The 25,552-nt window shown below is 35.8% G+C and overlaps 1 protein-coding gene across 15 annotated transcripts in view; it reads left to right on the top strand.

The window, feature by feature from the left end:
• Positions 1–25,343, top strand: part of LARP1B (La ribonucleoprotein 1B) — a 128,349-nt gene extending 103,006 nt beyond the window's left edge. For all 15 annotated transcript variants that reach the window (XR_012000926.1, XR_012000928.1, XR_012000927.1 and 12 more), the window contains 7 exons: positions 312–523; positions 975–1,081; positions 16,234–16,394; positions 16,773–16,917; positions 20,997–21,106; positions 21,819–21,946; positions 24,081–25,343. Coding sequence is in view for 10 of the 15 variants with exons in the window: in XM_072755272.1 (XP_072611373.1) it covers positions 312–523; positions 975–1,081; positions 16,234–16,394; positions 16,773–16,917; positions 20,997–21,106; positions 21,819–21,946; positions 24,081–24,326 (1,109 nt within the window). In the remaining 5 variants the exon portion in view is untranslated. The remainder of the gene's footprint in view (positions 1–311; positions 524–974; positions 1,082–16,233; positions 16,395–16,772; positions 16,918–20,996; positions 21,107–21,818; positions 21,947–24,080) is intronic.
• Positions 25,344–25,552: the final 209 nt, after the last annotated feature.

The following is a 25,552-nucleotide window of genomic DNA, read 5'->3' as shown; positions in this document are numbered from 1 at the left end:
TTATGCAAAATAATGTTATTACATATATGCATATAATAGATAAAAATACCAAATTTGAAAGCTTAGTTGTCTCTCAGGAGGAAAAGTGAAATGGGATTGGGGAAGGTTATACAGTGGGCTTCAGCCTATTTTTTTGTTATAAAAAAGTCAGAAACAGATATAGCAAAATTAAAATTTAGTAAAAGCTAGGTGATGTGCAGACAAGTGTTTTTTATTCCTACATATTTGAAATGTTTCTAATGAAAAATTCTTTTGAGAGTAAAATACTTTCTTAGCATCTAAGTACATTGAACAAGCTTTTTATTTTGCAGATTTGAGTGATGAATCAGCCCAGAAGCTGTTTGATGTTTCAGGAATATCTTTAGCAACATTGGCCCATTCATTGCCCACAGCAGTTCCAGAATCTCCTAGAATTCATCCTGTGAGGACACCTAAAACACCTCGAACACCCAGGTTACAAGATCCAAACAAAACACCAAGATTTTATCCTGTCGTTAAAGAACCAAAAGCTATTGATGTAAAGGTACACAAAACAACCAGGAACATAAAGCCTGCATTGTATATCCTTTAATATTACAAAATGAGACTTTTTCGTTTTATCATATTTTGAAAAATATATATTTTAGATTGTAAGAATTCACTTAAAATTGTATTTTTACCATAACGATGTTTTCTCTGGTTAAGGAATAACTTCTTTACAATTGTAGTGTAATTAATGTCCATCAGATGATATAATGAAGAATCACACTCAGCTGTATATCTTGTAATCCTTGTGTTGAAACCTAGCAAAGGATCTTCTTTGTTAAGTTTTGTAACTTGTATGTGAGATATTTGAGTTTTGTGACTTCATGTGATTTCATAATGTCATCCACAGTATGAAACTGTTTGAGCTAGTTTACAGTCAGAGGGTTTTAATTTACTTGTGAAGTTCACACTACTGAAATAATTGCAATGTTTGACTTCTTTTTCTTTAGAGTCCAAGAAAAAGAAAAACAAGACATAGTACAAATCCCCCTCTAGAATGTCATGTTGGTTGGGTAATGGATTCCAGAGATCACGGGCCAAGAACATCTTCTGTCAGGTACTATAATTGTCAAACATTGCTTTGTTTTTTATTTTAAGTTTGTTGAAAACAGGTACTAATTAGACATTTGGAATATTTAAAAATTAATTATATTAATAAATTTTGGAACAATGAAAATAGTTTTTAAAATGAAGCCAAAGGTGGGGAAATAGTAGGACAATTTTCTAATAAGTACATTAAGGAATAATTGAGTGGGACAATTTTTTTTTCCATTTAAACCAGTTTTTCCACAAATGTGTTCTCTTAGATAAAAAAATACTTAGGTTGGGCAGCCAAGGTGGCTCAGCAGTTTAGTGCCACCTTCGGCCCAGGGCCTGATCCTGGAGACCTGGGATCGAATCCCATGTCAGGCTCCCTGCATGGAGTCTGCTTCTCCCTCTGCCTGTGTCTCTGCCCACCCCCCCGCCCCTGTTCTCTCTCCACGTCTCTCATTAATAAGTAAAATCTTAAAAAAAAAAAAGAATACTTAGGTTTATGTAAGATTCCATATTCTCAGTAGTATAGTATATTCTTAGTGAGTTAATATGCTAATAAACAACCCATTCAAACTATATAAAGAATATGGAAATAAAATACATTTTTATTTTGAGATTTTTCCTTTTTAGGGGAAATAACTTAGATTAGCTGATTGTTAGTATTAAGTGCTTTTTCTTTTTCTTTTAGCTTGAATTTCTTTTAAAAAACCTATTATTTACCTCAAAAGAGATGATAGAGCAAACCTTTGATATAGTGCCAGTTACATAATATAATATGGTATGTTTTGTCCTATACAGTGGATGCAGAGGTGATTTACTGCTAATTGCTTTGTGTTTCTTGTAAACCCATTTTGTGTTTATATAGATATTTTCAGAATAATTATCTGACCTACTTTCTAAAAGAAAACTTACGTTTAAGAAAAAATGTTTTTTGACTGGTTACTACAAGGGAAATATTAAATATTTTCATTCAAAGACAAGCTAGTAAGTTTATCATGATCTGAAAATCCCCACCTCTGTCTTTCCAGTGATATTTATTTGATCCTTTTACATTTCGTTCTCATTATATTGTCCTTAATAAATAAAATGTGTATCTGTTTTTTTTATATCTATTGTATACATTTTGTGTTCTAAGTGATTTTGAGCGTTTATTTTCCAGGATTTTTTTTTTTTTTTTATCAGAGCACTATATTTAGAGATCAACAAATAATGGGGAAAGATGTTTAGTCAGTAACTTTTGGTTTAGTTAGAACATTTAATAGAACGTTTAGTCAGGAATATCTTTCTTACAACTCATTTTTTATTACATTATATCTTTTGTTATTAATAATTTATCTATATAATGATTTATTCATTCCCAGGCACCACTCCACCTTCTTTCACAAGTAAAACATATCAGGAAAGCAGGGGCTTAACATTGTGTTGGGCACTTTTCTAGGCACTGAGTATACAGCAGGGAACAAGATAATTACAGTCCCTGCCTTTCTGGAGCTTAATTAAGGGGTGACAGTCAGATATTTATAATAGTGAGTGTGAATTTTTTAAATTGACCTTTTTTTTTAAAGAGTAGTTTTAGGTTCACAGCAAAAATTGAATAGAAAGTACTAAGAGTTCCCTTATACTCCCTGCATGTCCTGCCTCCCACACCGCAGCCTCACCCACTATCAACATTCCTATCTTTAGGTTGTCTACATTGATGTAATTATGGATATGGTTGGATGTAAATCTACCATCTTATATTCTATTAATCTTGTTTCTTCTTTGTTCTTTTTCCTTCTGTTTTTTTTGGATCAATTGAGTTTTTATAATAATTCTATTTTATCTGTACCATTGGCTTCTCAGTTATCTCTCTTATTTTTTCTGGTCTTCTACTGTTCATAATATACATTTCAATTTAGTCTACTTTCAAATATTGTTATACCACTACATGTATAGCATAAGAATATTAATACTGTAAAGTTCCATTTCCTCCCATCCTTTGTACTATGCTTTGTTAATTATTTTTCTTTAGACAGCTTTTAAGGCAAGCGACGTGAGACATTTTTATTTGCTTAAAGATTTTATTTGTTTGAGAGAGAGTGCATGAGGGGGCAAGGGATGCGGGTAAGGTAGACTGCTTTCTAAGCAAGGAACCAGATGAACAGACAATCTCTGCAGCTCAGTCCCAGGACCCTGAGACCATGACCTGAGCTGAAAGTAGGTGCCTAACCAACTGAGCCACCCAGATACCCTCTGGGTGGGTAACATGACCCATTTTTAAAACATTTGCTCTATTTTTACCATTTGTAGTGTTCTTCATTTCTTGTACAGGTCTGTTAGCAGTGGATTCTGTCAACTGTTGCTAATCAGGAAAAGTTTTTTTCTGTTTTGAAAGATACTCTTATTAGGTATTAAAGTCTTCGATGGATCTAAGTATGGGTATGGATGTATGTGTAAATATGTGTGGATACACAAGGGATTTATCCTGCTTGTGGTTCTCTGAGACTATTGGATTTAAATTGTTTGTTATCTTTTATTTGGTTAGGAAGATTTTCATCTCTTACCTCTTCAAGTATTTTTTTGCCCTGTGTTCTTATTGTTCATTCCCTCTTCTTCTGGGGATCTAATTATGTATACATTAGACTATTTGCTAATATTTCACAGCTCTTAGATGATCTCCTCTCTTTTTTTCTACTCTTTTTCTTTTTGTAATTCACATTGGATAATTTTTATTGACCCATGTCCAGTTTCTTGACAAACTCCTTACAGGATTCTCCATTTCTGATACTGTGCTTATTTTTATATTACCATTTGACTTTTTAAATATTTTATTTATTTATTCATGAGAGACAGAGAGAGAGGCAGAGACACAGGCAGAGGGAGAAGCAGGCTCCATGCAAGGAGCCCAATGTGGGAATCAATCTCGGGACTCCAGGATCACACCCTGGGCTAAGGCAGGTGCTAAACCGCTGAGCCACCCAGGGATCCCCACCATTTGACTTTTTAATAAGATTTTTCTTTTTCCTACTGAAATTCTTTGTCAATGCATGTTCTCTTTTTCCATGAGATCCTTCAACATATTAATCTAATCACAGTTATTTTGAAGTCCACTGTGTGATCATGGCAATAGGTGGATCACCTTTGTACGTCTTGTTCTTTTTTTTTTTTTTTTGCATTATCTTTTGATTAAAAATTTTAGTTTTCTTGTCTTTCTGTGTCTGTCTTATAAATTTTGTGGGTTTTTTAAAAGATTTTATTTATTTATTCATAGAGATACAGAGAGAGAGAGAGAGAGAGGCAGAGACACCGGCAGAGGGAGAAGCAGGCTCCATGCAGAGAGCCTAATGCGGGACTCGATTCAGGGTCTCCAGATCACGCCCTGGGCTGCAGGCGGTGCTAAACCGCTGTGCCACCGGGGCTGCCCTGTGTGTGTGGTTTTTTTTAAAATTTTATTTATTTATTTATTCATAAGAGACAGAGAGAGAGAGTCATAGAGACACGGGCAGAGGGAGAAGCAGGCTCCATGCAGGGAGCCTGACAATGGGACTCGATCCCGGGACCCCTGGGCTGAAGGCAGCGCTAAACCACTGGCTGCCCTGTCTCATAAATTTTGATAGAATTTTAGATTCTTGCTCTTAGACTTATTTTATAGCTCTAATGTCCCCAGATCTCAAACTGAGATCTCCAAATCTCTTTCCAATTATATTTGGTCCTAGTCTGCAGAATGTTGCTAAAATAAATCCTAGACTGATTGATATTAGCACAGATTCATATACTCTAGATTCTCAGTAAAGTACTATAAATATTATTTTATCTTGTGATTTTTAACATTTCTTTCTCTAGCTTATTTTATTATAGGAGTATAGTATAGAATACATTTAACATACATAGTATGTAAAAAAAAAAACATACATAGTATGTGTTAATTGACTGTGTGTATTGACCTCTGGTCAACAGTAGGTATTAGTAGTTAAGATTTTAGAGAGTCAAAAGTTGCATGTGGAGTTTTGACTGTGAAGGGTGTCAGCACCCCTAACTCCTGCATTGTTCAAGGGTTAATTGTATGAAAATACATGTAACTAATAATAGCCCCTCAAGATACATGAAGCAAAAATTGGGGCACCTAGGTGGCTTAGTCAGTTAAGCATCCAGATCTTTTTTTTTTTTTTTTTTAATGATTTTATTTATTCATGAAACAGAGAGAGAGAGAGGTAGAGACAGAGGCAGAGGGAGAAGCAGGCTCCATGCAGGGAGCCTGAAGCATCCAGCTGTTAATTTTAGCTCAGGTCATGATCTCAGGGTCATGGAATCTAGTCCTGTGTCAGGCTCCATGCTTAGCAGGGAGTCTGCTTGAGATTCTCTCCCTCTGTCTCTCTGCCGGTCCCCACCTCTCTCTCTCTCAAATAAATATTTTTTTAAAAAAAGATATATGAAGCAAAAATTGAAAAAATTGGAGGGAGAAATAAACAGCTCTATAAGAGTAGTTGGAGATTTCAATATACTACTTTCAATAATGCATAGATCAACTTGATATGAGTAACAAAATAGAGGACTGAACAATATAATAAACCAGTTAGACCTAACCTAATATATAATATTCTACCCAACAGTAACACAGAATACATATTCTTAAATACACACAGGACATTCTCCACAATAGACCATGTGTTCGGTCAAAAGAAATACTTCAATAAATTTTAAATCAGATACCATACAAGGTATCTTCTCTGACTGCAATGGGATGAAGTTAGAAGTCTATAATAGAAGTAAAACTGGAAAATTCACAAATATGTGGCAGTTAAGCACACTTTTAACCCATGAGTCGAAAAAAGAAATCATAAAGGAAATTAGAAAATACTTAGAGATGTATGAAAGTGAAAACATAGCATACCAAATCTTAATGCAATGCAAGGAGAGCAGTGCTCAGCGGGAAATTTACAGCTATAAATGCCTGTATTTAAAAAGAAAAGAGATCACAAATCAGTAACCTAACATTATATTTTAAGAAACTTGAGAGTGAACTAAACCCAAAGCTATCCGAAGGAAGAAAAAGTTGAAAATGAGAGCAAAAATAAACAATAAAGAGAAAAACAGTAGAGAAATCAGTAAAAACAGAAGTTGAGGGATGCCTGGGTGGCTCAGGGTTGAGCGTCTGCCTTTGGCCCAGGGTGTGATCCTGGAGTCCCAGGATTGAGTCCCAAGTCGGGCTCCCTGCATGGAGCCTGCTTCTCCCTCTGCCTGTGTCTCTGCCTCTCTCTCTGTCTCTCATGAATAAATGAATAGAATCTAAAAAAACAAAAACAAAAGTTGATTCTTTTGAGATCAACAAAACAAAGTTTCTTTAGTTAGGCTGTCAAAAAAGAAGATGCAAATAACTAAAATTGGAAATGGAAATGGAAACAACTAACCAACTTCACAGAAACAAGAGGATTCAAAGAGAATAGTATGAACAATTATACATCAATAGATAGATAACTTGGAAGAAATGCACAAATTCCTCAAAACATACACATTAAAGTTATTCAAGAATAGAAATTCTCAACCCATATATAAGAGTAAAGAAATCAAACCACTATTCAAAGGTCCCCCAACAAAGAAAATTCCAGACCAAGTGGCTTTACTTGAAGTGAATTCTACCAGATGTTTAAAGAATTAACACTAATCCCTTTCAAACTCTTCCAAAAAATTGAAGAGAAAGGAATGCTTATTCTATGAGGCCTGCATTACCCTAGTACCAAAACCAGATAAAGACATCACAAGAAAATAAAAATTTTATACTAGTGTACCTTATGGATATAGATGTAGAGGTTCTCAACAAAATATTAGCAAATGAAATCCAGCAGTTGTCAGGGGCACCTGGCTGGCTCAGATAGTAGAGCATGCAACTCTTAATCTCAAGGTTGTGAGTTCCAGTCCCATGTTGAGCGTGGAGCCTATTTTAAATTAATTAATTAAATAAATAAATAATTAATTTAAAAATTCCATCAGTATATTGAAAGGATTATTCACCATGACCAAGTGGAATTTATCCCAGTAATGCAAGGGTGGTTCAACATAAGAAAATACATCATGTTAATAGAACTAAGGAAATGCTAGGGTTGCCTGGCTGGCTCAGTTGGTTAAGTAGCTGGCTCTTGGTCTTGGCTCAGGTCATGATCTCTGGGTCCTGGGTTCAAGCACCATATCAAGCTCCAAGCTCAACGGGGAGTCAATTTGAGGATTCTCTCCCCGTTTGTATACGTACTCTAAAATAAATACATAAAATTAAAAAAGAATTTAAGGAAATGACCACATGACAAAGAAAAGACATTTGACAAAATCCAACATCTTTTTTTTTTTTTTTTTAAGATTTTGTTTATTTATTCATGAGAGATGCAGAGAGGGAGAGAAAGCAGAGGGAAGAAGCAGGCTCCATGCAGGGAGCCCGATGTGGGACTCGATCCCGGGTCTCCAGGATCACGCCCTGGTCTGAAGGCGGTGCTAAAGCGCTGAGCCACCCGGGCTGCCCTCCAACATCTTTTTTATGATTACAAAGTCTTTGGAAACTAAGAATAGAAGAAAAATCCCTCAACATGATAAAAAGTATTTATGAGAGACCCACAGGTGACATCATACTCAGTCAGGGGTGAGAGATTGAAATCTGTCCTCCTAAGATCAGAAACAAGACAAGAATACCTGCTTTCACTGTTGGTATTCAATGTTGTACTGAAAGTCCTAGCCAGAGCTAATAGAGAAGGAAAGGAAAGATATCAAATTAAAAAGGAAAGGGTAAGACTATCTCCAGTCACAGATACTGTGATTCTATATATAGACTCCCAGAGAATCAACAAGAAAGATACTAAAGCTAATTTAAATTTTTGGCAAAGTTGCAGGGTACAAAACACAAATCAGCTGTGTTTCTGTATGCCAGCATTAAACATTTGAAAAGGAAATTAAGAAAGCAATTCTATTTACATTAGCACTTAAAAGAATTAAATACTTAGGGGGAAAAAATTCTAAACAAAGAGGTAAAAATCTTGTATACTAAAAACTACAAAACATTGCTGAAAAAATTACAGCGGACCTAACTAAATGGAAAGACATTTCATGTTCATGGATAGGAGGACTTAATATTGTTAGACATCAGTGCTAACTAAAGTGATCTATAGATTCAATAAAATCCTTATCAAAATTCCAACAGCCTTTTTATCTTTTTCCAAATTTTTATTTAAATTCCAGTTAGCTAACATACAGTATAATTTTACTTTCAACTCTAAGATTTGGTGATTCATCACTTAGATACAACACACAGTGCTCATCATGGAGTGAGCCTTCCTTAATACTCATCACCCATTTAACCCATCCTCCCACCCTCCAGTAACCCTCAGTTTGTTTTCTATAGTTAAGAGTCTGTTTTTTAAAATATTTATTTATTTATGATAGACAGAGAGAGAGAGAGAGAGAAACAGGCAGAGGGAGAAGCAGGCTCCATGCAAGGAGCCGGACGCGGGACTCAATCCCGGGACTCCAGGATCACACCCCGGGCCAAAGGCAGGCGCCAAACCGCTGAGCCACCCAGGGATCCCCAAGAGTCTGTTTAATGGTTTGCCTCTCTCTCTCTTTTTTTTTTTTTTACCCTTTGTATTTCATCCGTTTTGTTTCTTAAATTCCACACCTGAGTGAAGGCATATGGTATTTGTCTTTCCCTGACTTCTTTTGCTTAACATAATACTCTAGCTCCATCCGCATTGTTGCAAATGGCAAGATTTTGTTCTTTTTTATGGTTGAGTAATATTCCATCTTTATACATTCATCAGTCAATGGACATTTGGGCTTTTTCGTAATTTGACTATTATTGATAATGCTCCTGTTAACATTGGGGTGCATATACCTCTTTGAATTAATATTTTTGTATTCTTTGGGTAAATTCCTAGTAGTGCAGTTGCTGGGTCAGAGGATAGTTCTCTATTTTTAACTTTTTGAGGACTCTCTCTACTGTTTTCCAGAGTGGATGCACCAGTTTGCATCCTACCAACAGTGTAAGAGGATTCCCCTTTCTCTATATCCTCAGCAACATCTGTTGTTTCCTATGTTGTTATTTTAGCAATTCTGACAGGTGTGAGGTGGTATCTCATCATGGTTTGGATTGTATTTCCCTGATGATGAGTGATGTATCTGTTAGCCATCTGGATGTTTTCTTTGGAAGAATGTCTATTCGTGTCTTCTGCCCATTTCTTAACTGGATTATTTGTTTTTGAGTGTTGAGTTTGATAGATTTTAGGTACTAACCCTTTATCAGATATGTCATTTGCAAATATCTTCACTCATTCTGTAGGTTGTCTTTAGTTTTGTTGATTGCTTCCTTCACTGTTCAGAAGCTATTTATCTTGACAAAGTCCCAATAGTTCATTTTTTCATTTGTTTTGATCAATTTTGAGTTAATTTTTTTTGTATGGGGAATAAGTTCTGGATCCATCCTTATCCATCCTTTTGCTGGATATTGGATGTTGGATATTCAGTTTTTCCAGTGCCACTTGTTGAAAAGATGATTCTTTTCTCTACTGAAGAGTTCTAGCACCCCTGTTGAAAATAAACTGACCAGACACATGAGAGTTTATTTCTAGGCTCTCTATTCTATTCCATTGGTCCACTTATCCATCCTTATGCCAGGACCATAATATTTTAATTTAATTTAATACTGTAGCTTTGTAGTAATTTTCAAAGTTACTAAGTGTTGATTCTCCAATTTTATTCTTCCTCTGTAAGATTGTTTTGGCTTCTTAGAACTCCTTCAATTTCGTATGATTTGAAAATAAAGTTTTCCATTTTTGTAAAAAAGGTTGTCAGACACATAGATCAGTGAAACAGAATAGAAAACCCAGAAATGAACATACAACTATATGGTCAACCAGTCTTGGACAAACCAGGGAAAGAAGACAGTCTCTTCAACAAGTGGTGTTCGGAAAACTGGACGGCAACATGCAAAAGAATGAAACTGTGGTACTTTCTTATATCATATACAAAAATAAATTCAAAATAAATGCGAGACCTAAATATGAGATAAGAAACCATCAAAACTTAGAGAAGAACACAGGCAGTAACTTCTTTGATATCAGCTGAACAACTTCTTATTGGACAGGTGCCTAGAGGAAAGGGAAACAAAGACAAAAATGAACTATTGGGACTTTATCAAGATAAAAAGCTGCTGCAGACCAAAGGAAACAATAAAACCAAAGACAACTGAGAGAATGGGAGAAGATATTTGTAAATGACATATCAGAGTAAGGGCTAGTATCCAAAATCTATAAAGAACTTATCAAACTCAACACCCAGAGAACAAATAATCCAATCACAAAATGGGAAGAAGACACGAAAAGACATTTCTCCCTAGAAGACATCCAAATGGCCAACAGACACTTGAAAAAAATGCTCAATATCACTAAGTATCAGGAAAGCACAAATCAAAACCACAATGAGATAGCACTTCACGGGCAGCCCCAGTGGCCCAGTGGTTTAGCGCTGCCTTCAGCCTGGGGTGTGATCCTGGAGACCCGGAATGGAGTCCCACGTCGGGCTCCCAGCCCGGAACCTGCTTCTCCCTCTGCCTGTGTGTCTCTCTCTTTCTCTCTGTCTGTCATGAATAAATAAATAAAATTTTTAAAAAAGAGAGAGATAGCACTTCACACATCAGAATGGCTAAAATTAAGTCCAGAAACAACAGATGTTAGCAAGGATACAGAGAAAAGGAAACCCTCTTACATTGTTGGTGGGAATGCAAGCTGACGCAAGCCACTCTGGAAAACAGTATGGAGGTTCCTTAAAAAGTTGAAAATAGAGCTACCCTATGACCTAGCAATTGCACCACTAGGGATTTACCCCAAAGATACAAACGTGTAGTGATCTGAAGGGCCACCTGCACCCCAGTGTTTATAGCAGCAATGTCCACAATAGCCAAACTATGGAAAGAACCCAGATGTCCATCGACAGATGAATGGGTAAAGAAGTGGTACATATATACAATGAAATACTACTCAGCCATCTTTATTTATTTTTTTTAAAGCTTTATTTATTCATGAGCGACAGAGAGAGAGAGAGAGGCAGAGACACAGGCAGAGGGAGAAGCAGGTTCCACATAGGGAGCCTGATGTGGGACTCGATCCTGGGTCTCCAGGATCACACCCTAGCACACCCTTCTGCAGGCGGTGCTAAACCGCTGTGCCACTGGGGCTGCCCTACTCAGCCATCTTTAAAACTGAAATCTTGCCTTTTGCAAAGGCGTGGATGGAGCTAACATGTATTATGCTAAGTGAAATAAGTCAATCAGAAAAAGTAAATTATCATATGATCTCACTCATATGTGGAATTTAAGAAACAGAGGATCATAGGGGAAGAGAGGAAAAAAGTCAAGTAAGATGAAATCAGAGTGACAAACCATAAGAGACTCGTAGTCATAGGAACCAGACAGGGTCACTGGAGAGTTGAGGGGTTGGGTGGATGAGGTAACTGGGTGATGGACATTAAGGAGGGCATATGATATAATGAGCACTGGGAATTATATATGACTGATGAATCACTGACCTCTACCTTTTAAACCAATAATATATGTTAATTAATTTAAATTAAAAATATGTTAAGAAAAACCGATAAAAGTATTAGAAGAAAGCATAAAGGAAAAATCTACATCACTTTAGATTTGCATTGGTTTCTTGAGTATCACACCAAAAGCACAGGTGACAGAAAAAATATATACTTATCATAATTAAAAATTTTTATGTATCAAAAGATAGTATCAGAGTCATAAGACAACCTACTCAATAGGAGAAAATATTTGCAAATCAATAGGTAAGGGATTAATACTTAGAATATATAAAGAGCTCCAAAAACTTGACAACTAAAAAGAAAATCCAATGCAAAAATATTTGTATATGTGCTGCCGAAGTGAGCACTGGCAAAAATATTTGAATAGACATTTATTTCTTCAGAGAAGATATACAAATGGCCAATAAGCCCATGAAAAGATGTTCAGTATCATTAGTCATTAGAGAAACACAAATCAAAAACCACAAAGAGATGCCTATTCACACCTACTAGGATGGTATAATGGTTTCTCCTTAAAATTATATGTTGAAGTCTTAACCGTCAGTGTGACTATAGTTGGAGATAGCTTTTAAGGAGATGCATTAAAGTTAAATGAAGTCATAAAAATGGGGCCTAATTTAATAGGACTCATGTCCTTACAAGAAGAGGAAGAGACACAAGGAATCTCTATATATATGTAGAGAAAAAGCCATGTGAAGACACATTGAAAAGGTAGCTCTCTCTAATCTAGGAAGAGAAGCCTCACCAGAAACCAGTGCTGCTGGCATTTTGACCTAGGACTTTGTAGGAGTGCTGACAATACCTACTCTTATCTTTTGCCTTCCATCTTGTTCTTGTCTGCACAATGACCTCCCACAGGGGTACATGTTCCAGGCCCATTGGAGGTTAATGTATACTCTAGATGGAATGAGGGAAGGCTTACTCTGATTATCCTTCTGGTGTATAGATTGCATCACCACTTTTTTTTTTTTAAGATTTTTATTCATTCATTCATGAGAGACACATAGAGGGAGGCTCCCTATGCGGAGCCTGATGTAGGACTTGATCTCAGAACCTAGGGATCACGACCTGAGCTGAAGGCAGACACTCAACCACTGAGCCATCCAGGTACCCCTAGACTGCACCACTTCGGATAAAGTAGTAGAGATCCCTCTGGCATACAGATGATGCTAATTTAGATAACTACCTTTTGACCTCACCACAATGATATCCCACCCAAACTCCCCACCACTGCTCTATAAATTCTGTAGATTAAGGTCTGGACTTTGTGGAAAATAGCTGCAAAGTGCCAAGATCATCCATCCACCCAATCCCCCTTTCAGTAAATTGCCCTGAATAAAAAACTGTAAACAGTATGGAGTGGCTTTGATTTTTGGTCTCAAAGTGCCTTCTCAGTCCAGAGCATATTTTACTGCCCCTCCTCCACCTTCTAATAGACTTCTGGCCTCCAGAACTGTGAGAACATAAATTTCTGTTAAGCTGCCCAGTCTGTGATCTTTTGTTAAGGCATCTTGAGCTGTCTGATATGTATAATTTTTTTAAAAAAACAAAACTGACAATATGGGGCACCTAAGATGCTCCATTGCTTAAACACCTGACTCTTGATTTCAGCTCAGGTTTTGATCTCAGGGTCATGAGTTTAAGCCCCATGTTGGGCTCCACGCCCAGCATGGAGTGCGTACTTAAATACGTATATCCATACATACATACATACATATCTCAAAATAAATGTTTGTGAGGATGTGGAGAAATTGGAACCCTTGAGCATTGTTTGTGGAAATATAAAATGCCACAGCCACTATGGAAAACACTTGTCATTTTCTCAAAAGATTAAAACATACAATTACCATATGAGCCAGCTATTCCACCTCTAGGTATGTAGAGGTGGAACTGAAAAGAACTGAAAACGGGGAGTTGAACAAACAGTTTTATGTCCATGTTTATACAAGTATTATTCATAACAGCCAAAAGATGAAAACAACCCATGTCCATTAACAGATTATAGCATAAACACAGTATGGTATATACATGCAATGGAATATTATTCAACCATATAAAAGAATGAAAGTTTAATTTATGCAGCAACAACAGAGATGGACCTTGAAAACATGCTTAATGAAATAAGTTGGACTGAGTAGGGTAAATATAGTATGATCCCACTTGTATGTGAGATACCCTGAACAGTCAAATTTAAAGAGAGAAAGTAGAATAGAAGTTACTGGGGGCTGAGGGGAGGAAGAAAAGCCTAATTATTGTTTAATGGAGTTTTAAAGTCCACAAACTGGGGATGATAAAGAAGTTTTAGGTATAGATAGTGGTGATAGTTACATTATTATTGTGAATATTTAATGCAGTTGAAGAGTAAGCATGCTTACAAATGGTTAAAATTCTAAATATTGTATATATTTTACCATACATGCAGACCTGCACACACAAACTCCTTAAAAAAAAAAAAAAGCACCACTGATTTTATTAGAAAAGTCTTTAAGTATTAGTGTAAACTATCAGGCTCATGGTTACAAATACAAGGTTTCCAAAATTGGAATGTTTGTATGAAAGCTGTTTTCTTTGACATTATGGATTCATTTTGTTCATTTACAAGGAAATGTCTAACACAAAATGAAGTCTGAATAACCATAATTTATTTGTTGTTTTCTAATTAAAAATTATGTTCCATGAAAAAATCAACTAGGTCCACTCACAACTTTATCACACAAGTGCTTTGACTTTAGATAATTGTCTCAGTTCAAGCTGCTATAGCACACATGTCATAATTTAAACAACAAATTTATTTCTCACAGTTCCAGGATAAAGGTCCCAAAAGATCAGTATCTGGTTGAGAGCCTGCTTTGCAGAGGACTCTATTCTTGTATCCCCACATGGCAAATAGCAGAAAAAAAGCAGCAAGCTATCCTATTTTTCTTTTTATAAGGGCACTTACCGTACTCATAAGAATTCTACCCTCATGACTTAATTACCTCCTAATACCATTATATTAGGGGCTAGGAATTCAACAAACAGTCCATAAAAATACCCATTGTACTTTGATAATGCTGCAAAAGTGCTTTATGCTTCCATCGCATTTTTAAAAAGATTTTATTTATTTGAGGGAGGGAGGGAGTGGAAGGAGGTGGGGAGAAGCAGAGGGAGAAGGACAAGCAGACTCTGAGCTGAGCATGGAGCCTTACTCGGGGGCTAAATCCCAGGACCCCAAGACCATGACTCAAGCTGAAACCAAGAGTTGGATGCTTAACTAAGTGAGCCACCCAGGCATGCCCACCATTTATTTTTTTAAAGATTTTATTTATTTATTCATGAGAGACATAGAGAGAGAGAGGCAGAGACATAGGCAGAGGGAGAAGCAGGCTCCATGCAGGGAGCCTGATGTGGGACTTGATCCCAGGACTAAAGGATCACATCCTGGGCAGAAGGCAGGCAGTAAACCACTGAGCCACCCTGGGGTCCCCCTGCCATTTTTTAAAAATTCTGATTAAAAAGCACACACAAAAAATACCATTTTAACCATTTTTAAGTGTACAGTTCTGTAGTATTAAGTATATTCACATTGTTGTGAAACATTTCCAGAACTTTCTCATTTTGCAAAACTAAAGCTTTTGTCCCATTTTGTCACACACAATAAGACAAGTACTTAAGGACTGAGATTTCACAAAATTAATTTTTTTGCTCCATCAAGGACATCTTAAGTCGAAACAACTGGCATTTTTAAAAATTTGCGTGTGCGTAGCAGTGAATAATATAATCACTAATATCTAAAGTTTGGTACCACTGCCTCCATTTGCATTAGGGGTTTTATACCCAATTGCTTTAGTACTATCAGTACAAATGTGAACACAGTGAAAAGGACAAATAATACCTTAGTGTTATTGTGAAAATGGTCTTGAGTTGCAAACTTTTTGAAGAGTTCTTGGGAAGCATCCATAGACCACGTGTTGAAAACCACTGATTCAGATCTGTGTCTTAGGAAGATCACTTTGAAAAAAAAACAAAACAAACAAACAAAAAAAAACAGAACAAAACACAGGATCACTTTGGTGGTAGAATAGAAGAAGGGAGATTTGAGAAACGAGACCAGTTAGTTTGAGTGAAAGAGGAAGAAAGCCTATATTTGAATAATGAAGTGCAGATAAAAAAGAAGAGATTGATTTAGGAGCTATTTCAGAAGTGGAATTGATGTACGGAATTGCAAGTATGTCTTTGGACTCATGAAATTACTGCCTTTGTACCAGATTTTATTTCTCATTTCCATTTGTCCAGTTTACATCATTTACTTAATTACTCATGAAAATTGAAATTTCTCCAATACCATAGGAAACTAAACTAAACTAATAACGGATCTGGAAGAGGAATAAGCTAGCTATTCAGTTATCTGCTTCTACTTACTACTTTAGTATGGGAATTTATAACCTTGTTCTTTATCAACTTCTGAATATACCTGTGTGTTGAATATAAAAAGTAATTCATATGTCCATCTTTATGTCATTAGTTTAGTTTTAGCCTTTTCCACTGTTCAGACTCAATAACAAATAGCACAAATTGTTTAAACACTTGGTTCTTGATATTTCAGTTTGAAGGCTTTTTTCCCCCCTCCTCAAACAGCAGTTCAAATGCTTCACCTTCAGAAGGTGCACCACTAGTAGGAGGTTATGGATGTACTCCTCATTCATTCCCAAAGTTCCAGCACCCTTCTCATGAACTTCTGAAGGAAAATGGCTTTACCCAACAAGTGTACCACAAGTATCGTCGAAGATGCCTAAGTGGTAAGATGCTTGTCCTTTGTGTAGCTATGTTTAAAACTAAAATATAATATTTAAAAATGTGATATTTAACATCAGGCTAAGATATTCTTTTATTTTGTTATAATTACCTTAATTACTTATGTATTTCATGTATTTTTGTAGCTTAGCTACATGAAGAAAGTTTAGCATATTCTTCTTACCATTGACAAATGCTTAAATTTGAGCAATGAGTCAGAAAATGGATTCATACTTATCCCTTACTTAGAAGAAACCCAGATACATTTTGGAGATTAATATGTTTTAGCTTTTCTTATTTTAAGCCATGTAAAATGTCTGCTGATTTGACTTTAATAAGTTTCTTTAACAAAAAAAAATGTTTTATTATTTTAACTTTTCCAGAGAGAAAACGCTTGGGAATTGGCCAGTCCCAAGAAATGAATACCCTCTTTCGTTTCTGGTCCTTTTTCCTCAGAGATCACTTCAATAAAAAAATGTATGAGGAATTTAGACAACTTGCTTGGGAAGATGCAAAAGAAAATTACAGGTCAAATATTTTCTCACATTTTTACAGTTAAAGGGAGTTTTCAAAAAAATAATTTAAAAACTAGTACTGAAATGGCCCAGTTTTGAACTATGAGGGTAGCATAACGTAACTGGAAAGAGGGCTATATTCGTTTCCTATTGCTGCATAGCAAATTATCCCCAAACTCAGAAGCATTTATTAGTTTACAGTTTCTAAGGGTCAGGACCTTAGGAACAGCTTAGCTGGGTGGTTCTGACTCACAGGTCTCATGCGCAGTCAAGATGTTAGGTCAGGCTGCAGCCTCTGAAGACTTGACTTAGGCTGGAGGATCCTCTTCAAGCCTATTCACATGACTGTTGGCAGAAAGCTTTAGTTCTTCACCACATAGGCTTCCCGGTGGGCATTTAACAACATGACTTCATCCAGAGCAAATGATCTAAGAAAGTTGGAGAACTTCCGAGAGGAATCCTTGATGTCTTATATAACCTGTGCTTGCAAGTAACATACCATCACTTCTGCCATATTGTATTATTCACACAGACCAACCCTAGTACCATACCTGATAGGAGGAGACTACCCAAGGTTGTGAATACCAGGAGGTAGGATTATTTGGAACCACCTTGGGGCCTGGCACAAAGGCCAAAAGAAATCTGAAAGAGCCACTAGAGACCTCCCTTGCATATGCATAGATATCCTCAAATTCATAAATACTTAGAGCCAAACTAGTTGTTAAGATGCCTTGAACCAAGAACAAATAAGGCCTCTCATGATGAACAAATAATGGACTCTCATGAGTCCAGACTCATCTATCAAATCTCATTTTTTTCCTGCTAGTGTGCTCTAGTCTTCTAGGCAACAGTGATGCAGAACACGTTCTCTGAATGACCCAAGCTCTATCCTCTAGATTTTTCTATATATTCTCATCTCTGCTTATTCTTCTCTTCTTCCTCCTTCTGCTTTGCTAACTCATTCTTTTCATCCAGGTTAGACCTTACTTCTTTGAAAAATGTTCAGGAGAAGTTTTGAGAGTGTCTATATGGTAGAGTTGAGACCAGACTAAAAGGATGAGAAGGAACTTGAAGTGGGCTCATGCAAACTATTTATTCCTGGAAAATGAGAGAAAGGAAGAAGAAATGGAAAGAAGAAAAAAAGATAATTTTACACTCCTTGTTTGCTCAAATTTACCATTCTTTAAGTTGTAAAAATGGATTCTACTTGTAAATCTTAAATAAGAATATACTGTTAATCAGATATTGTAATCGTTGAGAGGAATACAAGATGCTAGAAATAAAGTTTTCTAGAAAAAAATTACATTTTCCCTAATTTGTATAAAAATAAAGACTAATTCTCATCCAGAACGTTTATCTTGATTGGGAATGACAGATACATAGTATGTTTACCTCTATTTCTCTCTCTTCTGTTATTACATCTCTAATCAATCCCAGCACTGTTACATGTTGTTGAATTCAGATTTATAGTCTTACAAAAGTTTTAATAGCTGCTTCCAGTTTACCAGAGTTGGCACAAAAGGCAAAATTTGCTATTTCTGATTTTTATATTCTCATTCAAAGTATGATGTGCTACCCATTAGTGGGTTGTGAAGTCAATATAGAGGTTTGAAAAATATCATACTGACAACATACAGTAAGGCTAAATTTTTCACACTTAATACATAAATGCAAATTTAAGAATTGTTTGCAAAACATGTATATGCTTGTATATACACACATACTGTGTTGACTTAGTGACCAGATAAAATATTTTTCTTACTATTGGACTTGGAAAAATTTGAAAGTCATTGTTCTAAGTTAAGCATATTTTGCTCTTTTTAAAAACAATTTCAATTTGTTTTTTGACTTTGTAATAACTTTTCTGATATGCCCATGGCTGTCCAAGTCTAGATTGGGAGTTTTTCTGTTTTCCTATAGTCATCTGTGTATGTTTCTAGTAGCTTTTGAACACATAATTTTGGGTATGTTTCTGCAGTGTTCATGACTAGTCTGGATTAGCTGTTCCTTAGGAAGTGTAGCACAGTGGTTAAGCATCTGAAGGCTTTGAAATCAGACCTAAATTTGTATCCCAGCCTGTTAACTTACTGTGATCTTGGCAAGATATTATTCCCAATATGCTTAAGGTCATTTATCTATAAAGTGGAGGAAATTATGGTAACTATCCTCATAGGGTTGTTGTGAAGATTAAACAAAACAGAACCTGTAAAGGTCTTAACATACTACCTGATACACAGTAAGTGTTCAGTAAATTGCTGTTGTTATTAGGAAGAAGATCAATACTAAATCTATCCATTGACTAAACTTAGCAATAAGGTAGTTTCAAGAAAGAAGGAGAGAAATAACCTTTATCATGTATCTTCAATGTGTCAGCTGTGGTCTAAATGCTTTACAAATACTATGTCATCTATTCTAAAAAGTAGGATATCATTATTCCCATTTTCAGGGATATAATTACAGTCCTAGAATTCAAATACAGTTCTGCTTCTCAGCCTTTATGTTTTCACTCATCTAAGCTGTCTCATAATGAGGGGTAAATGAATAAATAACAACTGAGAGGCTGGCTATTTGCCCCTGATCTTCACTCTAGCAGTTAGGCTGCATCGTTGGGTTGTTATTAATGTCATACCTTTGGTCTTTGGAATTGGTTTACTAAAAAATAAGACTAAAAATCCAAATATTGTAGTCGTCTATTGGCCTTTACCAATATAAACTAATATATAACTAATATTAATATAATATCCCATAAAAGAAGTACCAAGGTGATTTGTCATTGCTGAGCTGGTGTTCTTTAGTCTTCAGTCCCCTCAGCCTTCAGTCATACAAGCTCAAAGAATAGCATCACTCATGGCTAACCAAAGCAAAGAGCTCAGGTCAGTGTGTGGGTGTATAGTTAGTAGTCCTACATCTCTCTTGGTGGCTTGCCAAGAAACCTATTTATTCTTCTGGACAGACCATAACTTTCCATCTTGAAAATAAACTAGCTACAGAAGACACACACACACACCTTCGTGTGAATAAAAGCCAGGTAAAATTATGTTACCAGTAATGTCAAGAAAGACTACCAGAAATTGTATTCTTTATTCCTGTAAGGCACCCAGAACAACTTAAGAATTCTGAAGAATCTTTTAATTTTGACATGTTTTAGTTTAGTAAGCTAGACATGGTCGTTTTACTGCTGTCTTGTTGACTTTGTTCATTCTCATGGGTTCTACTCATCACAATTAATTTAAAGGTTGAGCCCATGTAGTTTGCTAATCCCCTGTCCAAAATCTGTCTTGGGTCCTCTAGGTAGTTACAGAATAGAAGGAAATTTGTTTTCTGATATATATAGTAATTAAAATTATTTTAGCAAAATATCTTTTATGAAATATACTTTATGGGACACTTGGGTGGCTCAGCAGTTGAGCATCTTCCTTTGGCCCAGGGCATGATCCTGGAGTCCCTGAATCGAGTCCTGCATTGGGCTCCCGACATGGAGCCTGCTTCTCTCTCTGCCTATGTCTCTACCTCTCTCTCTGTGTGTCTCTCATGAATAAATAAAATCTTTTTAAAAAGTGTACTTTATAACTAAAATAGGGAAGATCTATGAGGAGCCATTTAGTTAGGTTTGTCATTTATAGTTGAATGGATCACCCACACATAGGGTCTGGGGCACAACAGTATAGTCTTTATATTTCTTGAGTGAAGATTGTGTTCAAAAGTATTTAAAACCATGCACAAACACACCATTATAAACCTTGATTTGGGAAAACTCAAATATTCCCAGTATCACTAAATCTTTTCAACATTTCTTCACAAATACCAAGGAGAGGGCTCTGTCTAAAGGAGCCATAGTGTAGTTGTCCATGGGCTGCCTCTCAATTTGCAGGTTCCCAGTATACTTCCATCAGATGCTGTGGTTGAGTGAACAAAAATAGCAAAACCATCTATGGATTACTAAATAACCACTTAAACTTAAAAAAAAAACCCTGCACACATTTAAGCCTTTGCAGGGAGGGGCTTATTTATATCATGTTTGCTTGTATCTATGAAATGTTTGCATTGCCATAGCAAAATTTTTACTATAAACCTTCTATTTCCTCTCTACAGGTATGGATTAGAATGTCTGTTCAGGTTTTATAGTTATGGACTGGAAAAAAAATTCAGACAAGAAATTTTTAAAGATTTCCAAGAAGAAACCAAAAAAGACTACGAATCTGGTAAAACAAAACAAAACCAAAAAAACCCCAATAGTCTTATTCTATTTGGAAATTGCAAACCTGAGTCACTAAATAGGAAAGGAGTTCATAACTGTTTTCTTCAGAGTAGGTCAAGATCTTCAGGCCACTATTAGGGTTCTTGACGAAGGATGGGGCACCATATAGTAAGATCATTCCTGAGAGGTGTTGGAAAATAACCACACCCAAGTGTTTCCATTATGGAGTAGTATTTTGCCATTTTTCCTTTGACAAACGTGATAATACTCACTGATGTTCCACTGCATGAAAATTCTTTGAAACATCAGCAAATATGCTTGGAAAGATGGAATAGTTCAGTGGGTAACAGTGCAAGCTTTAGGCGAAATCCATATGTAGGTCTGAATCCCATTTTCACCACTTGGTAGCTGTGTGACCTTGGTTAAGTCACTTAACTGTTAGCCTCAGTTTACTTATCAGTAATATACATAAGAGCACCTACATTACAGGTTTATATACGGTTCAAATTAGTTTAAAATATAAAAACCATTTAATACCTCATATAACAAATGCTTATTACTAAATGTTGCTGCCATTATTACAATGTCTTATTCTCAAAATCTAGATACATTATATGCTGGAACATAAATGGTTAATTGCTGATAGGCTCATGGTCAATATGAATTGTTTTTAAAATTTTGTATAATATATTGTGTATATTTTTCTTTGTTACTAGGTCAGCTGTATGGATTAGAAAAGTTTTGGGCTTACCTAAAATATTCTCAATCTAAGACACAGTCTATTGACCCAAAACTTCAGGAATACCTCTGTAGCTTTAAGAGGTTAGAAGACTTCCGCATTGATGTAAGTTTTAAGTCCTTTCTTCTGTAGTCTTTTTATTACCTTCATATTTTGAGTTATCATGACTTTCTTTACTTTCACAATTTTTATTTTTTTAACTTTTTATTTTGAAATTGTAATTTTATAGTTTTGAAATTAAACTTTAAAACAGGTGCAGGGCAGCCCAGGTGGCTCAGCGGTTTAGCGCTGCCTTCAGCCCAGGGCGTGATCCTGGAGACCCCGGATCGAGTCCCACACAGGCTCCCTGCATGGAGCCTGTTCCTCCCTCTGCCTGTGTCTCTGCCTCTCTCTCTGTGTCTCTCATGAATAAATAAATAAAATATTTTTAAAATAATAAAACAGGTGCAAAAATTTCCATTTACTCTGTTTACCCAGATTTCCCAAATGTTAACATCTTATGTAACCACAGTACAATTGTCAGTTCACTTTAATTTTGATATACCCCTATAATTAAACATTTTATAGATTTAGTAACTTTGATGTGGATATATTAGTAATTTCTCACTAACAGTTCAAAAATTTTTCACTTTCTATGTACTTTTATCCTTTACTTTCATAATATGTGCTGATATAACATGGATTTAGGTTTCTCCACATAATAAAATTAAGATAAGAATGTCATGTTATGTTATGTTAAATATAGAGACAGAAGAGTAAGCCTTAAACAATTTGATTTCAAGAGTAAGAGGAAAGAATTAAAGAATGAGATGAAAATAAGAAAAAGGAAAAGAAAGAAAAATAAGAGTCAAAAGAACAGAAAAGAGAGAGGTGAAAGGAATGCTAGGTCCATCTCTGGTTAGTATTGTAATTTGTTTGTGTTATATTTTGTATAAATAGTCTTGATAGCCCAGGAACAGAATTAATAGAAGTGCCTGTCTCTGGAATCAAGATGTTTCTAAGAGTGGCCTGGCCATTTCTGTCACAAAGACATCCTTGCTCTATAAATAGTGACTTTTCCCCTTTTCCCGTATCTGAACAGAAGTTAAGAATTCAGGCCTCTGCTTTTAAATACAGTGGAAGATTGGAAAAAGGAGGCTACAGTCTTAACTTGTTTTCAGATGGAAATAGTCTGGTGGTTATAGTTGTGGGCTCCCAAGTCTGGAAAGACCTTGCACCTGGAAAGTCCTTACAAGCTGACTGTTTCTGAGTGCAGAATACATTATCACTGCCTACCCTGTCCTTGCTTGCAATCTGAGAGGATTTGGGAGCTTAATGGATATTTATTTGAAAATGTTTAAAATTAGTACCATCAATAATGCTTTCCACTCTCCTTATCCTAGAAATCCTAGATAAGCCTTCAGACTCACTAAAGATATTTGACTTTGTATCTTTTCTCTCTCTGCTGCTTTCATTTATTTGTTAAACTATCATTCAAACAAGTCTAGGATAAGAGTTTAGGGTTGGAAGGGACTAGAGTTATAAGTGCTTTGCAGTTGAGAAGTTGAAAAAAGAAGGAAAATAGCCTCTTTGAAACATTTTCTTGGAAGCAGGGAACCCAGCCTTATATTTATGTCCTGAATGCAGCTCAAGCCCTAAAACATACAAGATTCTTAGTAAACATGTTAACTGGGGACGTGATCCTGGGGACCCAAGACCGAGTCCCACATCAGGCTCCCTGCATGGAGCCTGCTTCTCCCTCTGCCTGTGTCTCGGCCTTTCTCTCTCTCTCTCTCTTTCATCAATCAATAAATAAAATCTTAAAAAAAAAAAAAAAAAAAAAAAAATGTTGGGCAGCCTGGTGGCTAAGTGGTTTAGCGCCGCCTTCAGCCCAGGGCGTGATCCTGGAGACTCAGGATCCAGTCCTACGTCAGGCTCCCTGCATGGAGCCTGCTTCTCCCTCTGCCTGTGTCTCTGCCTCTCTCTCTCTCTCTCTCTCTCTCATTCTGTCTCTGTGTGTCTCTCATGAATAAATAAATAAAATCTTTTTTAAAAAAAATGTTAACTGAAAGAATGAACAAATATAGGTGATTTAGTTGAGAAAATTTAATACCTTGAATTGCTGTGAAGTTTTTGTTATACTAATAGAATCTACTGAAATGCCAAGATAGTTTCCATCTTTTTGAAAAAGTCTGACCTTAGATTTTGAGGGCAGGGAAAATAGTAAAATTGTCACTATATTGTCTTTCATATTTTGCAGCCCCCGATTAGTGAGGAATTTGGAAGAAAAAGACATTCATCTACTTCTGGTGAGGACAGTAGTCGTCATAGACTTCCATCTAATTCCTCTGCAAAGCCACCAAATGCTGCTAAGCCTACATCTGCTAATCAGCTTCAGGTCCCAATAAACTGTCCCAGAAGGAATACTTCCCAGGAGTCCAGTGACAATTCACACCACAACAGTGCTGCCTCAGTCTCAACAGATGGTGAAATGCCTGAGAAATAGACTCTGATGAAAGTTGTTTGCCCTTGAAATCAACATTTACATCAGTATTTATTTGGGGAAAATCTTCTGATGTTTGATTGTGATAATCACAAAAAAGAAAAAGGAAGAAAAGCGGTAGCATTTTTTTCTAACAAGATAAATTCTGAAAACTCATTTTCCCTGATGTCATGAGCAAGGATGGTTTTGGTGACCTTTTATAGAGATCCTCTAGTAATGTATTTTGGTGTCAGTATTTCTTTTTCAAAGCAATTGTTTATAAGAACAGCATTCCTTAAATATATAGAAAAACAATGCAAGGAATGCCTAAACATTTCAGCTCATACTTCTTAAAGAAGATATAGTATGTTGTATTCATCTCTTCTATAGAGCTTTCCTAAAGAATCCAATTACCCTGTTATCAATTCATATTTGAACTTATCAAAAACAAAGGAAGATTACGTATATATTTTTTAAATTCAAAAAAAATACATTTGCTCTTCTTTTAGACCAATAGCTTAAGGAAATTTTTTTTTAACCAAACTAGAACTATATTGCAGTTAAATTGAAGTATGAAATATGTGCACTTTGGATGCTGAGTTTGGCTTTTTTCCTACTCTAGTCATACCTCATGATTTCCATAGTTATTGTTGTGCTAGTGTGGAATGTTCTGAATTGACATCAGCTGGTTACATATTAGAAGAGATTTACTTTTTGTGGCTCTATAATAAACATGCACAAGTAATTGAAAACTGGGTTGGGATTGGTTGGAATTTTGTTCTAAATCAATTAAATCTTGCCCTGTTTCTAATGCATCTTCTGTTTGTACATTTGCAGGTGGGTATGACAGGTAGTCAGATTATCTTCAGTTTAAAAGTAGTACTTGGTTTTTCCTTTTTGTTTCTTTTAGTTTTGTTTTATGCTCATGTTTTCAAGAGTTATAGCAAATTGATTTCTGATTTTTATTGCTCTTGCAACTGATGTAAATGATAGTTTCAGTTTTTGTGGGAATTAAAAAAATAAAGCACTTATTCTAAATTATTGGAATTGATTTTTAATTATTTTGTTTAGAATATAGTTGAAAGCTGTAATATTCAAATTCTGCTAGTAGAAGACTATTATATTTTGTGAAGGAAGTTCCAGTTATAAATTTATCCATTTATATTTACCACATGTATTTTCTTGGCAGAGCAGCTAGTTTAATACACTAAATTATTATTTTCTCTTTGATGTCTTGTTCTTATGGGATG

Source organism: Vulpes vulpes, chromosome 4, assembly GCF_048418805.1.
Source record: "Vulpes vulpes isolate BD-2025 chromosome 4, VulVul3, whole genome shotgun sequence".
Classification (NCBI taxonomy): domain Eukaryota; kingdom Metazoa; phylum Chordata; class Mammalia; order Carnivora; family Canidae; genus Vulpes; species Vulpes vulpes.
Note: the sequence above shows the minus strand (reverse complement) of the source record. Positions and strands in the feature narration are given on the sequence as shown.